Source organism: Bombina bombina, chromosome 5, assembly GCF_027579735.1.
Source record: "Bombina bombina isolate aBomBom1 chromosome 5, aBomBom1.pri, whole genome shotgun sequence".
Lineage (NCBI taxonomy): Eukaryota > Metazoa > Chordata > Amphibia > Anura > Bombinatoridae > Bombina > Bombina bombina.
The window spans coordinates 301,957,779-301,974,255 of NC_069503.1; the positions used below are offsets into that span (position 1 = coordinate 301,957,779).

Genomic DNA, 16,477 nt, shown 5'->3' on the forward strand with positions numbered 1-16,477 from the left:
CCCTCCACAACATCGGTCCCGAATACTTGAACCACCACGTTACCTTCTACACCCCGCCAGACAACTTCGATCAGCTGACCAAGCCCTCACAGTCATCCCCCGCATCAGGAAAACCACAGCGGGAGGCAGATCCTTCTCTCACCTGCCAGCCAAGACTTGGAACACCCTCCCGCTGTACCTCAGACAAGCTACCGCCCTAACTTAGTTCAGAAAGGACCTCAAGACCTGGCTCTTCGACTGAACTGCAACCCTCAGCGCCTTGAGACCCTTACGGGTGAATAGCCGCGCTTTACAAGAACCCAAAAGATAGTATAGATAGATAAACTGTTGGGGGGGATTTTTTTAATGCAAAAGAGCTGTTTTACTTAGGACAATGCTCTACAAAAAGCCATTTTAAGGGCTATTGGTAGTTTAGTATTATATTAGGGGGTGTTTTTATTTTGGTGGGCTTTTTATTTTCATAGGGATTAGCTTTTATTTTTTTGATTTTTGATAATTTGGTTTATTTTCTGTAATGTTAGACTTTTTTATTTTAATTGTAATTTAGTATTTATTATCTTAGGTAATTTGGGATTAATTTAGGGGGTGTTAGGTTAGGGGGCTTAGTAATTAAATTAGGTTTATTGCGATGTGAGGGTTTGGCGGTTTAGGGGTTAATATATTAATTAGGTTTATTGCGATGTGGGGGTTTGGCGGTTTAGGGGTTAATACTTTTATTAGGTAGATTGCGATGTGAGTAAATGGCGGATTAGGTGTTAATAGTTTAATTAGGCATATTGCAATGTGGGGTTTGACGGTTTAGGAGTTAATACATTTATTATTAGTTCTGATATGGGGGTGATGGCGGATATAGGGATTTTGACTTGTCGTCTTTATTTTTGGTAAGCGGGTTAGACTTTTACGGGAGATTTGATATTTATTTTTATTTTCTTAGGTGCCAGTAGTTTCTAAAGTCCCGTAAGTCACTTTAGAAACGCACATTTCTGGACATCATTAGTTTATATGATTTACGGCACTTTATGAACTGGCGACAGGGTTTATGTGATTCCCTAATGTGTGAGGTGAAATTACGGGCGACGCGGGTTTCAGCAGTTACACTGAAGCCTGCACCGCATATGTAATCTCGCCCCCTGTTTGTTGCTGCCATAAGTAAAACATAATGTACAGTACATATTACATACAACTGTATATAGTCGTCAATTGTCTTACTCTTACTCTATATGTATCAATGATACACCATGATTCCTGTGCTGCCACCCTTGGTGCCAGGCCTGCTTGTCCATCTGGCCACTTGTGCTACTGCTTCAAATTGTCAATATATATATATATATATATACACAGTGTATATATATATATATATATATATATATATATATATACGCTTACTCTATCTATGTGCCACAGCTCCTGTTATGTTTCCTTGAGTGATCAGCTTTCCTGCACATCTGCTTGCTTTTGCTGCTGCTCAATGTTATCAAAATATAAACTTTTACTCTATGTACAGTATATATGTATGTACCACCAATGGGCCTCAGCTCCTGTGCTGCTGTCTGCCTGTCCATCTGTACTATTACTTTATGTACCACAAATGTGCTAGGGTTCCTCTGCTGCTGACCTGGGTGCCTTCCTGTCCTGACCTGGGATAATACTGATGCTGTGTCTTGTCCACTGCCCACTGTGTTAGGCTCACTCCTTTCAGTGACCTTGTTGTTGACTAGTCCACTCATATCCTACTGCTCTACGGCTCTAGTTTTTAATCTGCCTGTTTGTGCTGTTGTGCATTGTGTACTGAAGATATTCTCCAATCCCATAGAGAATAATGGGAAACAAATGTTTTTAATCAACAAAGTTTTCTAATGAAATTTTGTCTGTGCACACGTCAGCATGTCTAATACATATGAAAATGAACAAAAGAAGACAGCACCTCATAGTGCAAATAAGTTCCATAAGCTGGGGTCACAGAAAGAGACAAACGGTTGTAGGTATACTCACAAGAGTACTGGCACTCTTATGTAAAGAAGTGCGAATGGGCAGGCTGACATTTAACAGCAGTCAGTACGCTGGAACGGATGGCATCCAAACTTCCAAGGTGCAGCTGTGGGCTCTCCTCCCCGAGTAGAAAGGAATCGTCTGGAGCAGCACTGTGTTGGAGAAAGAAGCTTTCACTGCATGCAGCATCCACTTTAAGCTGATGATCGCCAAAAGTATCCCAACGATAATGTTTTGGAAAGAAAACCCTTACAGAAGCAACAGGTTTTATACAGATAAAAAAGCCAAAATAACCAGGCTTATGTGAAAAGAAATAAGAACAATTTATTTTAAGAGCTAAGCTCTTGTTCTTATTTCTTTTCACATAAGCCTGGTTATTTTGGCTTTTTTATCTGTATAAAACCTGTTGCTTCTGTAAGGGTTTTCTTTCCAAAACATTATCGTTGGGATACTTTTGGCTATCATCAGCTTAAAGTGGATGCTGCATGCAGTGAAAGCTCCTTTCTCCAACACAGTGCTGCATCAGACGATTCCTTTCTACTCGGGGAGGAGAGCCCACAGCTGCACCTTGGAAGTTTGGATGCCATCCGTTTCAGCGTACTGACTGCTGTTAAATGTCAGCCTGCCCATTCGCACTTCTTTACATAAGAGTGCCAGTACTCTTGTGAGTATACCTACAACCGTTTGTCTCTTTCTGTGACCCCAGCTTATGGAACTTATTTGCACTATGAGGCGCTGTCTTCTTTTGTTCATTCTTTAGATACACTGTTTGATCACACAGTCCCAAGACCAGCTGCCTGCTGCACTTAGATATCACCATTGTGCCGAAGTCTTCATTTTACTCTTAGAGACACTTATTGTTTGAGACACCATTCACAATCATCTTTGGGACTTCTGCATGATAAGCATGTTAAAAATTTTCTTTTTATACAGATACTGTATTTAAATGTCACTAACCTTTATTCGTTTTATCATTTTGGGTTCTTTTATCTAGCTATCACATTGTTACACTTATTAATACTTTTTTTTCACATTTTGTGTTTTATTTACATACAATTACTGTTGTCCTTTATTATAGAGACAAGATCAGCTATTTTGGCAAAGTAACACGTTCTTTTGGAGCGATCTGGCGCACTCTATTACTATACTGTTGTATAGTTTTTTCATGTCTAATACATATATTTGTGTGTGTGAGTGTGATACAAATTCTAAAACAAAATGTATTTCCCTTATAATATTCTGACTTTAGAAAAAAACAATTTTAAACAATACACATTATTTTTGCATTGTATTCATTTGTGCTATATATTAGGCAATTATGGTATCTTGTAATAGTTAATATATTGTGGTAAATTTGCTTTATAACATTTACATTTTATGCATTTTTTGACAAATTTCTCTTTTTTTTTTTTCTTCATGATTGGTAAGATTTTTGTGATGCCCCCCAAAAAGAGAGTTCTCAAAGAAAAGAAAGATCTGAAGAAACCTGAAACTTCTGTGGCTGCTGCAACTAGCAGCCAGAAGACTACAAAATCACAGGAGAAGCTTGGTCGTGGCGGACCATCCAAGGGGTCAGGAAAACGGATCAAAGCGGAAGTTTCAGAAACACTGGTGCAACCTAGTTCTACCACTGAGCCAGTGGTGCCTCAGAAACTCCAGGTAGGCACAGTAGTTTATCCAAAAATTCAGCCCTGGGCTTAATATAAAGAGCAAACAGTCAAAAGTCCAGCACCCTTAAATGCCAAATGCTCGCTGCCAGGGTTCCTGCAAACCCCCAATAAAGAGAGCATAAATGTTATTGTTCTAAAATGTCCCAAACACTTTCTATGTGGTTTCATTAAATGGACATAACATCATTCTATGGGGCCGATTTAACAACTGTTGGACGTATCATGTTTGCCCGACATCGATAAATGCCGACAGCATACGCTGTCTGCATTTATTATTGCGCCAGCAGTTCTTGTGAAACGCTTGTGCAAGACCGCCCCTGCACATTCGCGGCCAATCGGCTGCTAGCAGGGGTTGTCAATCATCCTGATCGTATCTTAAGACCACTGCTTCTTAACATTTTGAGTGAGCCAGAAGGCTCATGCGGCATAAGCAGCATTGACTGCTTCATAAATCCGCCCCCATATGTCTTCAATTAAGCACTTGATTGCAAAAAAGGGCCTGATTGCAAGTCATGCACAAAATTCTGCAAAATCCATAAGTTTTCCATTTTTGCACTGAAATTACAAATAGATCATTAATTATTTGAGCAGTATACGTTGTGCAAGGGCAAACAAAGTAGTTAAAGGGACAGTATACACTGATTTTCATATAACTGCATGTAATAGACACTACTATAAAGAATAAGACGCACAGCTACTGATATAAAAATCCAGTATAAAACTGTTTAAAAACTTACTTAGAAGCTGTCAGTTTGGCTCTGTTAAAAAGGTAGCTGGAAATCCCACTGCAAGTGGCAAATAAGACCCTCCCCCCTCCCCCTTCTTTTGCATATGAAAAGACCCTTTACACAAACAGGAGCAAGCTGGAGAAGGTAGCTGACGGTATTCAAATAAAACTTTGGGGCTTGGTTAGGAGTCTGAAAATCAGAGCAATGTTATTTAAAAATAAGCAAAACTATACATTTATTTAAAAAAAAAAACTTTATGAGCTATATAAATAGATCATCTACAAAACATTTATGCAAAGAAAAAATGAGTGTATAATGTCCCTTTAAAGCTAGCAAAATGATCAATGAAGTTACAAAAAATGTATTAAAAAACTCAATAAAAAAAGCATTATTTCCCTTTTGCCTTCTTGCATTATTGACCCTTAAACCACCAGCACCTATTGCATTTAACCTTTTAATTGCTATACTGCCCATTGGAGTAACCCTCTGCCAGTACAACCCACTAACCGCTATAAACCCTATTAACAATCAATATTAGTCAAAAGCTGAGAGTTTATGCCAGATTTTTAGATTTGGCACCAAATACAGATTGACAACTTTAACATGCCAGTTATATATAGACAGGATGCAAGATTAACCAAGTAGCCCCTGGTATAGTTTTATTGTTATTATATCTCAATCACATTATCTATTTTCTGGCCATTAAGTAACTACTCTGTGTGTTGCTGGCATAAGTACAACATAATGTACATATTACATACATTGTATATAGTCTTCAATTACTCTTAATATATGTGTATCAACGATATACCGCGACTCCTGTACTGCCACCCTTGGTTACCAGGCTTGCTTGTCCTTCTGGCCACTTGTGCTACTGCAGGATCAACCAGGTTAGCCCCTGGTGTAGTTTTATTATTAATATATATCAATCTACTGAATTAAAAATAAATGTATTATATTTACATGTACTCTATTTATAGGCTTTTAGGGGTTAAAGGGACAGTCTAGTCCAAAATAAACTTTCATGATTCAGATAGGGCATGTAATTTTAACAATTTTCCAATTTACTTTTATCACCAATTTTGCTTTGTTCTCTTGGCATTCTTAGTTGAAAGCTTAACCTAGGAGGTTCATATGCTAATTTCTTAGACCTTGAAGGCCACCTCTTTTCAGAATGCATTTTAACAGTTTTAGTTCATGTGTTTCATATAGATAACACTGTGCTCATGCATGTGAAGTTATCTGGGAGCCAGCACTGATTGGCTAAACTGCAAGTCTGTCAAAAGAACTGAAATAAAGGGGCAGTTTGCAGAGGCTTAGATACAAGATAATCACAGAGGTAAAACATAATTTATGCTTACCTGATAAATTCCTTTCTTCTGTAGTGTGATCAGTCCACGGGTCATCATTACTTCTGGGATATTACTCCTCCCCAACAGGAAGTGCAAGAGGATTCACCCAGCAGAGCTGCATACAGCTCCTCCCCTCCACGTCACTCCCAGTCATTCGACCAAGGACCAACGAGAAAGGAAAAGCCAAGGGTGAAGTGGTGACTGGAGTATAAATTAAAAAATATTTACCTGCCTTAAAAACAGGGCGGGCCGTGGACTGATCACACTACAGAAGAAAGGAATTTATCAGGTAAGCATAAATTATGTTTTCTTCTGTTAAGTGTGATCAGTCCACGGGTCATCATTACTTCTGGGATACCAATACCAAAGCAAAAGTTCACGGATGACGGGAGGGATAGGCAGGCTCTTTATACAGAAGGAACCACTGCCTGAAGAACCTTTCTCCCAAAAATAGCCTCCGATGAAGCAAAAGTGTCAAATTTGTAAAATTTGGAAAAAGTATGAAGCGAAGACCAAGTTGCAGCCTTGCAAATCTGCTCAACAGAGGCCTCATTCTTGAAGGCCCAAGTGGAAGCCACAGCTCTAGTAGAATGAGCTGTAATTCTTTCAGGAGGCTGCTGTCCAGCAGTCTCATAAGCTAAACGAATTATGCTACGAAGCCAAAAAGAAAGAGAGGTAGCAGAAGCTTTTTGACCTCTCCTCTGCCCAGAGTAAACGACAAACAGAGAAGACGTTTGCCGAAATTCCTTAGTTGCCTGTAAGTAAAATTTTAGAGCACGGACTACATCCAGGTTGTGCAGTAGACGTTCCTTCTTCGAAGAAGGATTTGGGCATAAAGAAGGAACAACAATCTCTTGATTGATATTCCTGTTAGTAACTACCTTAGGTAAGAACCCAGGTTTAGTACGCAGAACTACCTTATCCGAATGAAAAATCAAATAAGGAGAATCACAATGTAAGGCTGATAATTCAGAGACTCTTCGAGCCGAGGAAATAGCCATTAAAAATAGAACTTTCCAAGATAACAACTTTATATCAATGGAATGAAGGGGTTCAAACGGAACGCCCTGTAAAACATTAAGAACAAGGTTTAAACTCCATGGTGGAGCAACAGCTTTAAACACAGGCTTAATCCTGGCCAAAGCCTGACAAAAAGCCTGGACGTCAGGAACTTCTGACAGACGTTTGTGTAACAGAATGGACAGAGCTGAGATCTGTCCCTTTAATGAACTAGCAGATAAACCCTTTTCTAAACCTTCTTGTAGAAAAGACAATATCCTAGGAATCCTAACCTTACTCCAAGAGTAACCTTTGGATTCACACCAATATAGGTATTTACGCCATATCTTATGGTAAATCTTTCTGGTAACAGGTTTCCTAGCCTGTATTAAGGTATCAATAACTGACTCAGAAAACCCACGTCTTGATAAAATCAAGCGTTCAATTTCCAAGCAGTCAGCTTCAGAGAAGTTAGATTTTGATGTTTGAAGGGACCCTGTATCAGAAGGTCCTGTTTCAGAGGTAGAGACCAAGGTGGACAGGATGACATGTCCACCAGGTCTGCATACCAAGTCCTGCGTGGTCACGCAGGTGCTATTAGAATCACTGATGCTCTCTCTTGTTTGATTCTGGCAATCAATCGAGGAAGCAACGGGAAGGGTGGAAACACGTAAGCCATCCTGAAGTCCCAAGGTGCTGTCAGAGCATCTATCAGGACTGCTCCTGGATCCCTGGATCTGGACCCGTAACGAGGAAGCTTGGCGTTCTGTCGAGACGCCATGAGATCTATCTCTGGTTTGCCCCAACGTCGAAGTATTTGGGCAAAGACCTCCGGATGAAGTTCCCACTCCCCCGGATGAAAAGTCTGACGACTTAAGAAATCCGCCTCCCAGTTCTCCACTCCCGGGATGTGGATTGCTGACAGGTGGCAAGAGTGAGACTCTGCCCAGCGAATTATCTTTGATACTTCCATCATAGCTAGGGAGCTTCTTGTCCCTCCCTGATGGTTGATGTAAGCTACAGTCGTGATGTTGTCCGACTGAAACCTAATGAACCCCCGAGTTGTCAACTGGGGCCAAGCCAGGAGGGCATTGAGAACTGCTCTCAATTCCAGAATGTTTATTGGCAGGAGACTCTCCTCCTGACTCCATTGTCCCTGAGCCTTCAGAGAATTCCAGACGGCACCCCAACCTAGAAGGCTGGCGTCTGTTGTTACAATTGTCCAGTCTGGTCTGCTGAATGGCATCCCCCTGGACAGATGTGGCCGAGAAAGCCACCATAGAAGAGAATTTCTGGTCTCTTGATCCAGATTCAGAGAAGGGGATAAGTCTGAGTAATCCCCATTCCACTGACTTAGCATGCACAGTTGCAGTGGTCTGAGGTGTAAGCGTGCAAAGGGTACTATGTCCATTGCCGCTACCATTAAGCCGATTACCTCCATGCATTGAGCCACTGACGGGTGTTGAATGGAATGAAGGGTGCGGCAAGCACTTTGAAGTCTTGTTAGCCTGTCCTCTGACGGGTAAATCTTCATTTCTACAGAATCTATAAGAGTCCCCAGGAAGGGAACTCTTGTGAGTGGAACGAGTGAACTTTTCTTTTCGTTCACCTTCCATCCATGTGACCTTAGAAATGCCAGTACTAACTCTGTATGAGACTTCGCAGTTTGAAAGCTTGAAGCTTGTATCAGAATGTCGTCTAGGTATGGAGCTACCGAGATTCCCCGCGGTCTTAGTACCGCCAGAAGAGCACCCAGAACCTTTGTGAAGATTCTTGGAGCTGTAGCCAATCCGAATGGAAGAGCCACAAACTGGTAATGCCTGTCTAGGAAGGCAAACCTTAGGTACCGGTAATGATCTTTGTGAATCGGTATGTGAAGGTAAGCATCTTTTAAATCTACAGTGGTCATGTACTGACCCTCTTGGATCATAGGTAAAATTGTCCGAATAGTCTCCATCTTGAACGATGGAACTCTTAGGAATTTGTTTAGGATCTTTAAGTCCAGGATTGGTCTGAAAGTTCCCTCTTTTTTGGGAACCACAAACAGATTTGAGTAAAACCCCTGTTCCTGTTCCGATCGTGGAACTGGATGGATTACTCCCATTAACAAGAGCTCTTGTACGCAGCGTAGAAACGCCTCTTTCTTTGTCTGGATTGTTGACAACCTTGACAGATGAAATCTCTCTCTTGGAGGAGAGTATTTGAAGTCCAGAAGGTATCCCTGAGATATTATCTCTAGCGCCCAGGGATCCTGGACATCTCTTGCCCAAGCCTGGGCGAAGAGAGAAAGTCTGCCCCCCACTAGATCCGATCCCGGATCGGGGGCCCTCAATTCATGCTGTTTTAGGGGCAGCAGCAGGTTTCCTGGTCTGCTTGCCCTTGTTCCAGGACTGGTTAGGTTTCCAGCCTTGTCTGTAGCGAGCAACAGCTCCTTCCTGTTTTGGTGCAGAGGAAGTTGATGCTGCTCCTGCTTTGAAATTACAAAAGGAACGAAAATTAGACTGTCTAGTCTTAGCTTTGGCTTTGTCCTGAGGCAGGGCATGGCCTTTACCTCCTGTAATGTCAGCGATAATCTCTTTCAACCCGGGCCCGAATAAGGTCTGCCCTTTGAAAGGTATATTAAGCAATTTAGACTTAGAAGTAACATCAGCTGACCAGGATTTTAGCCACAGCGCCCTGCGTGCCTGAATGGCGAATCCTGAATTCTTCGCCGTAAGTTTAGTAAGATGTACTACGGCCTCCGAAATGAATGAATTAGCTAGTTTAAGGACTCTAAGCCTGTCCGTAATGTCGTCCAGAGTAGCTGAACTAATGTTCTCTTCCAGAGACTCAATCCAGAATGCCGCTGCAGCCGTGATCGGCGCAATGCATGCAAGGGGTTGCAATATAAAACCTTGTTGAACAAACATTTTCTTAAGGTAACCCTCTAACTTTTTATCCATTGGATCTGAAAAGGCACAGCTATCCTCCACCGGGATAGTGGTACGCTTAGCTAAAGTAGAAACTGCTCCCTCCACCTTAGGGACCGTTTGCCATAAGTCCCGTGTGGTGGCGTCTATTGGAAACATTTTTCTAAATATCGGAGGGGGTGAGAACGGCACACCGGGTCTATCCCACTCCTTAGTAACAATTTCAGTAAGCCTCTTAGGTATAGGAAAAACCTCAGTACTCGCCGGTACCGCAAAATATTTATCCAACCTACACATTTTCTCTGGTATTGCAACTGTGTTACAATCATTCAGAGCCGCTAACACCTCCCCTAGTAATACACGGAGGTTTTCCAGTTTAAATTTAAAATTTGAAATATCTGAATCCAGTCTGTTTGGATCAGAACCGTCACCCACAGAATGAAGTTCTCCGTCCTCATGTTCTGCCACCTGTGACGCAGTGTCTGACATGGCCCTAATATTATCAGCGCACTCTGTTCTCACCCCAGAGTGATCACGCTTACCTCTTAGTTCTGGTAATTTAGCCAAAACCTCAGTCATAACAGTAGCCATATCCTGTAATGTGATTTGTAATGGCCGCCCAGATGTACTCGGCGCTACAATATCACGCACCTCCCGATCGGGAGATGCAGGTACTGACACGTGAGGCGAGTTAGTCGGCATAACTCTCCCCTCGTTGTTTGGTGAAATTTGTTCAATTTGTACAGATTGACTTTTATTTAAAGTAGCATCAATACAGTTAGTACATAAATTTCTATTGGGCTCCACTTTGGCATTGCAACAAATGACACAGGTATCATCCTCTGAATCAGACATGTTTAACACACTAGCAAATAAACTTGCAACTTGGAATACAAACGTACTGTGCCCTTAAGAAGCACAGAAGATCTATGACAGTTGAAAATTAATAAATTGAAACAGTTATAGCCTCAATCCCTGTAAACAACACAACTTTAGCAAAGGTTTAATCCCATTAGCAAAGATAACAAATTCTGAAAGCAGGAATCAAATTACAGAATAAACGTTTTTTATCTCAGTCAACTATAATTCTCACAGCTCTGCTGAGAGAAATTACCTCCCTCAAAATAAGTTTTGAAGACCCCTGAGCTCTGTAGAGATGAACCGGATCATGCAGGAAATACAATGAGCTGCTGACTGAAAATATCTGATGCGTAGCAAAAGCGCCAAAAAAACGGCCCCTCCCCCTCACACACAGCAGTGAGAGAGAACAGAAACTGTCAGAAAAAAGATTAAGCAACTGCCAAGTGGAAAAATAGTGCCCAAACATTTATTCACTCAGTACCTCAGCAAATGAAAACGATTTTACATTCCAGCAAAAACGTTAAACATAATTTCTAGTTATTAAACAGCTTTATGTACTTCTTACAGTGTAATTCTAGTGAAGTACCATTCCCCAGAATACTGAAGTGTAAAGTATACATACATGACATTATATCGGTATGGCAGGATTTTCTCATCAATTCCATTGTCAGAAAATAAAAGCTGCTACATACCTCTATGCAGATTCATCTGCCCGCTGTCCCCTGATCTGAAGTTTACCTCTCCTCAGATGGCCGAGAAACAGCAATATGATCTTAACTACTCCGGCTAAAATCATAGCAAAAACTCTGGTAGATTCTTCTTCAAACTCTGCCAGAGAGGTAATAACACACTCCGGTGCTATTTTAAAATAACAAACTTTTGATTGAAGATATAAAACTAAGTATAATCACCATAGTCCTCTCACACATCCTATCTAGTCGTTGGGTGCAAGAGAATGACTGGGAGTGACGTGGAGGGGAGGAGCTGTATGCAGCTCTGCTGGGTGAATCCTCTTGCACTTCCTGTTGGGGAGGAGTAATATCCCAGAAGTAATGATGACCCGTGGACTGATCACACTTAACAGAAGAAAAAGTATATAAATATAACTGTGTTGGTTATGCAAAACTGGGAAATGGGTAATAAAGGGATTATCTATCTTTTAAAACAATAAAAATTCTGGTGTAGACTGAGTGAAACTTCCAAATCTCAAATCTGATTCCATTGCTTAAATCCCTCTTAGTTAAATGCCCATTTCAGTCTTCAGATTAGACCTTTGTAGCCTATCAGTCATATGTAGGGTTGCCTGGTGTCCAGTATTCAACCAGATAGTCCAGTATTTTAACAGGCTATCAAGTAAAATATCCCCGAAAATACTGGAGACTTAAATGTCCAGTTTCTTTAATGTCACTGAGTGTTAGCTAAAAGTAAAATGCCTCATATGCCTCAACACATCACAAATATGGAGCAGACAGAAGTGAGGGCAGTCAAGGAGTTCAAATCACTTATGTTTATGTGTATTACTATCAGCCAGAGGTAAACTCATTTATTTTTAAAATGACTGTTCAGTTGTGATAAATATGCATGGTGGGATCAAGAGTGGGTGCTAAGGTACAGCGTTTTTGGGGTGGGCATTTTGTGACCCCACCTACTATTGCGCCAGTCACCAGCAGATTGTCCAGTATTTTTGCAGTGGACAGCTGGCAACCCTTGCCATATGCTAAAACCAAGTGTCAGATGACCCTCATCAGTTAAGTGTCAGATGACCACATCACATACATTTTTCTGGACAACCGGTTGAAATAATGGTCACCTGCCAACCCTATCCCAGGTCTGAACAAAACAAAATATAGGGATAACGGGTTTAAGATATGGGATTTTTGCAGAGTTTGACTGTATAATGTGAGACTGTAAGTGGCGTCATTGTTTTCACTTCTCTGGGGCAAGAAGACTGTAAGCCACCGCACTATCTTAAAGGGAAGATAAACCATTTTTTTTTCTGTGTGTGTGATTCAGATAGAGCGTGCAGTTTTAAACAACTTTACAATTTACATCTATTATACAATTTGCTTTCCTGCCTGGGATGTTTCAGGCTATGTAATATGTCTCAGGGACTGCCCCATCTGCACTCCAGGACACTACCTGACTTTGCCAAATGTGAAAACTCTTCCATGGCACAACCCAACCTTTCCATGATGAGCCCTAGCCTTTTCCCCTCCCTATTGCAGCCCCATCCAAAAAACATAGAAGGACCACTGCCCAAAAGTCATGTTTGTTAAAGCACATTAACCCCTTAAGTGCAGATGAGAACCACATGTCGTCATCACATGGGGGCCACATTTATACAAATCTCCCCCTTTCACTTACCGAGGAATACAAGGTGGCCAAGTGACCTGGCCAGGTTGCTTCCTGGTGCTTATGGGAGCTGGATGGGGGTTATGTATTCAAACCCTTGACCTTAATTCCCTAGTAACTACCAAGACCTTCAGTTTGAACGGCAATTGCCTGCCTGCTCATGTTTGTTTTGAGTGTATAAAGTATAAGTACAATTTAAAATAAATAAAAATACAGGGCCCAGAATATTTAATAACAGATAATCACTATGGTAATAGTGATCACATGATATGAATAAATAACTTTTATTGGAATATATATTTGTTCTTTAGAAAGGCGAGCTTGTAACTGAAAAGCATTGAGCAATATTATTGTGTTTTAAATCAGAGCTTATTTCATATGCTGTTTTTACCTGGAATAAATTATTTTGGCTTTTGGGCACCTGGACACCCCTGCCATCTCTCTTCACTGAGTCTGCTAGAAGGGGCTGTAAACCCTAGCTTGACCTGGGCTACCAAGAAGGAGGTTGTTGGGAATAAATGTGCATTTACTTGAGTAGAGGCTCATGAGAGCCCCTATGTGCATATCAAAGTGATATAAATACACCCAAAGGGCATTATTATATGAGGTTGACCCCTTTTTCTTTTGACTACAGATATTATAAAATACAGACAATTATTTACAACCTTTTTAATTAAAACTTTAATTAAACATTTTTTTGTGCAGTTCTCATATGTCATGATATAAACAAACAATAATGGTACAGTTTGAATCTGCTGAAAACCCCCCCATATATATTATGTGTTTGTTTTTTTTACTGAAAAGTGACCTACAGTGGGGCTTACATGTAAGCAGCATCTAAAAACTCCAAAACAGCACAGGGGGTGGAAACAGTAAAAAAAGCTAGATATAATGATGTATTCAAAGCAGATTATTTAGAAAATAATATGTAGATGCACGTTTTAAAATTATATCAGTTTAAACATTAAAGAAATAAGTGTAAATAAATATTTTTCTATAAAGTAATGAGCATTCAGTTACCTTATCTAATCTTTTCTGCTGAAGATAATTAGGGAAAGTTAAAATGTGCAAACAATGGCTGCTTGCAATGTTAAAATAACTGTTTAACATGGTCCAAAGTCCCTTAAAGTTTGCTTTACTCCACATAGCTATTGTTTGCACACATTTCCTCTCCGTAATTGCCCTCAGCAGAAGAGATTAGATAATGAAAAACCTACATTTTAGCATGGTGGTACCACATACCGGAGGTAACTGGAAAGCCCATGAGTCCTGCTGTTTTGTAGATCACCTTCAGAATGTACAAATAACCGATAACAATAAATAAAAGAACACAATATTTAGAGTTAAATTACAGGAAATAGTGAAATAGCGACAATAGCTAACGTATATTGCAACTTTTTTTACTACACATAATAAAACACTATGGGGCCGATTTAACAAGGTCTGTATCGTCCCCAATGCCTCTGTTTCCGCACGAGCCTTCAGGCTCGCCGGAAACAGGAGTTAAGTAGCAGTGGTCTTAAGACTGCTGCCTCTTAACTCATATGCCTCCTCTGAGGCCGCAGTCTGCAATCCACCCGATCAGGTTAGATCAGGTTGATTAAACCCCCCTGCTAGCGACCGATTGGCCACAAACCTGCAGGGGGCGGCACTGCACAATCAGTTCACCTGAACTACTTGTGCAATGATAAATGCTGACAGTGTATGCTATCTGCATTTAACAATGTGCGGCAGACATGATCCGCTATAGCGGATCATGTCTGCTCGCACATACATAAATCGGCCCCTATATATCAATCTCGAAGGGTAGATTTATCAAATGTCAGACGGACATGATACGCCGTACTGCATGATAAATCTACCCCAAAGTGTTTAATGTTCATTTAAATAGTACACATTGATACATCACACTGAATATTATGTATTTTATACAAGTTAATATATGCATCTTAATTTTTGTTTACTTTTAGCTTGTTCAGGAAGTGACCATGTCCGACAAAAGTGATTTAAAAGCTGAACTTGAGCGTAAAAAACAACGTTTGGCACAAATAAGGGAAGAAAAGAAACGGAAGGAAGAAGAAAGGAAAAAAAAAGAGGTTTGTGTCAACTCACAACTGACATTTTTTTAATAATCAAAAAAACAACTTTGCAACTTACTCTTGAGAATGTGCAATCAGAACTCGTAAAATAAAGTTCAGTATACCGTGATATTCCCTCTGGGGTTTCTACTCACTTTAGATGACCACTATCAAGATAAGTATAGCGTATAATAATACTGAAAAGGTTTCTGTGATCTACCTAGTTTTCTAGGCTTCTGGAATTAGATCTTAGTGCCACTGTATACTCAGCAGGAGACAAAACCAACAAGTGGAAAATATACAGAGAAAACCAATATAGTCTAGTACATTTTAATGAAATAGAATGCTGCATACTCGTATAGTATAACCTCAAATATTACTCACATAATATACGCTCCAGCAAATATGACTCACATAATATAAGCTCCAGCAAATATGACTCACATAATATAAGCTCCAGCAAATATGACTCACATAATATACGCTCCAGCAAATATGACTCACATAATATACGCTCCAGCAAATATGACTCACATAATATACGCTCCAGCAAATATGACTCACATAATATACGCTCCAGCAAATATGACTCACATAATATACGCTCCAGCAAATATGACTCACATAATATAAGCTCCAGCAAATATGACTCACATAATATAAGCTCCAGCAAATATGACTCACATAATATAAGCTCCAGCAAATATGACTCACATAATATAAGCTCCAGCAAATATGACTCACATAATATACGCTCCAGCAAATATGACTCACATAATATAAGCTCCAGCAAATATGACTCACATAATATACGCTCCAGCAAATATGACTCACATAATATACGCTCCAGCAAATATGACTCACATAATATACGCTCCAGCAAATATGATTCACATAATATACGCTCCAGCAAATATGACTCACATAATATATGCTCCAGCAAATATGACTCACATAATATATGCTCCAGCAAATATGACTCACATAATATACGCTCCAGCAAATATGACTCACATAATATACACTCCAGCAAATATGACTCACATAATATACGCTCCAGCAAATATGACTCACATATGATAATCTAAAACAAATAATAAGTATGTGAAGATTAGAAAGTGAATATGGCTGGGGTTAATAGATATCTTTTTTTCACTCAGTCAAAATTCATCAGCGTAGTCTGGTACCACTAAGGTCTAGATCCTATGGCATTTTCCACCTGTAGTACTAGCTTTGTGTCAATGGAAACAAGACTCTAATGTCCTTGATCCAACAAAATAGTCCCTTGTATGAGGATAATGCTTATGCATTTTGAAGGGCCCGAGGTCTTCTTCGTCATAACTAAATAAAAGATTTATAAGTAGTGCAATAACAGTCCCGAAATTCTAGTCAGTTTTTTAGATGCTTATGATTCTGTGATCATTAAATCAGCCAATCATAGAATCCATTTCTATTTAGACTAATTAAAACCTCAAAATACAAAAGGGAGGATGAAGGTTATATGGTGTAGTCATGTTATAGTTATATTCTGTATAAGCA

The 16,477-nt window shown here is 40.0% G+C and overlaps 1 protein-coding gene across 1 annotated transcript in view; it reads left to right on the forward strand.

Moving 5' to 3' along the window:
- The first annotated feature begins 3,420 nt into the window (after nt 1-3,420).
- The window catches only part of LOC128661461 (cytoplasmic dynein 1 intermediate chain 1-like), a 711,349-nt gene continuing 698,292 nt past the window's right edge, over nt 3,421-16,477 (forward strand). Inside the window, exons 1-2 of the mRNA XM_053715712.1 lie at nt 3,421-3,648; nt 14,831-14,956. Coding sequence (XP_053571687.1) covers nt 3,427-3,648; nt 14,831-14,956 — 348 coding nt within the window. The 5' untranslated portion in view covers nt 3,421-3,426. The remainder of the gene's footprint in view (nt 3,649-14,830; nt 14,957-16,477) is intronic.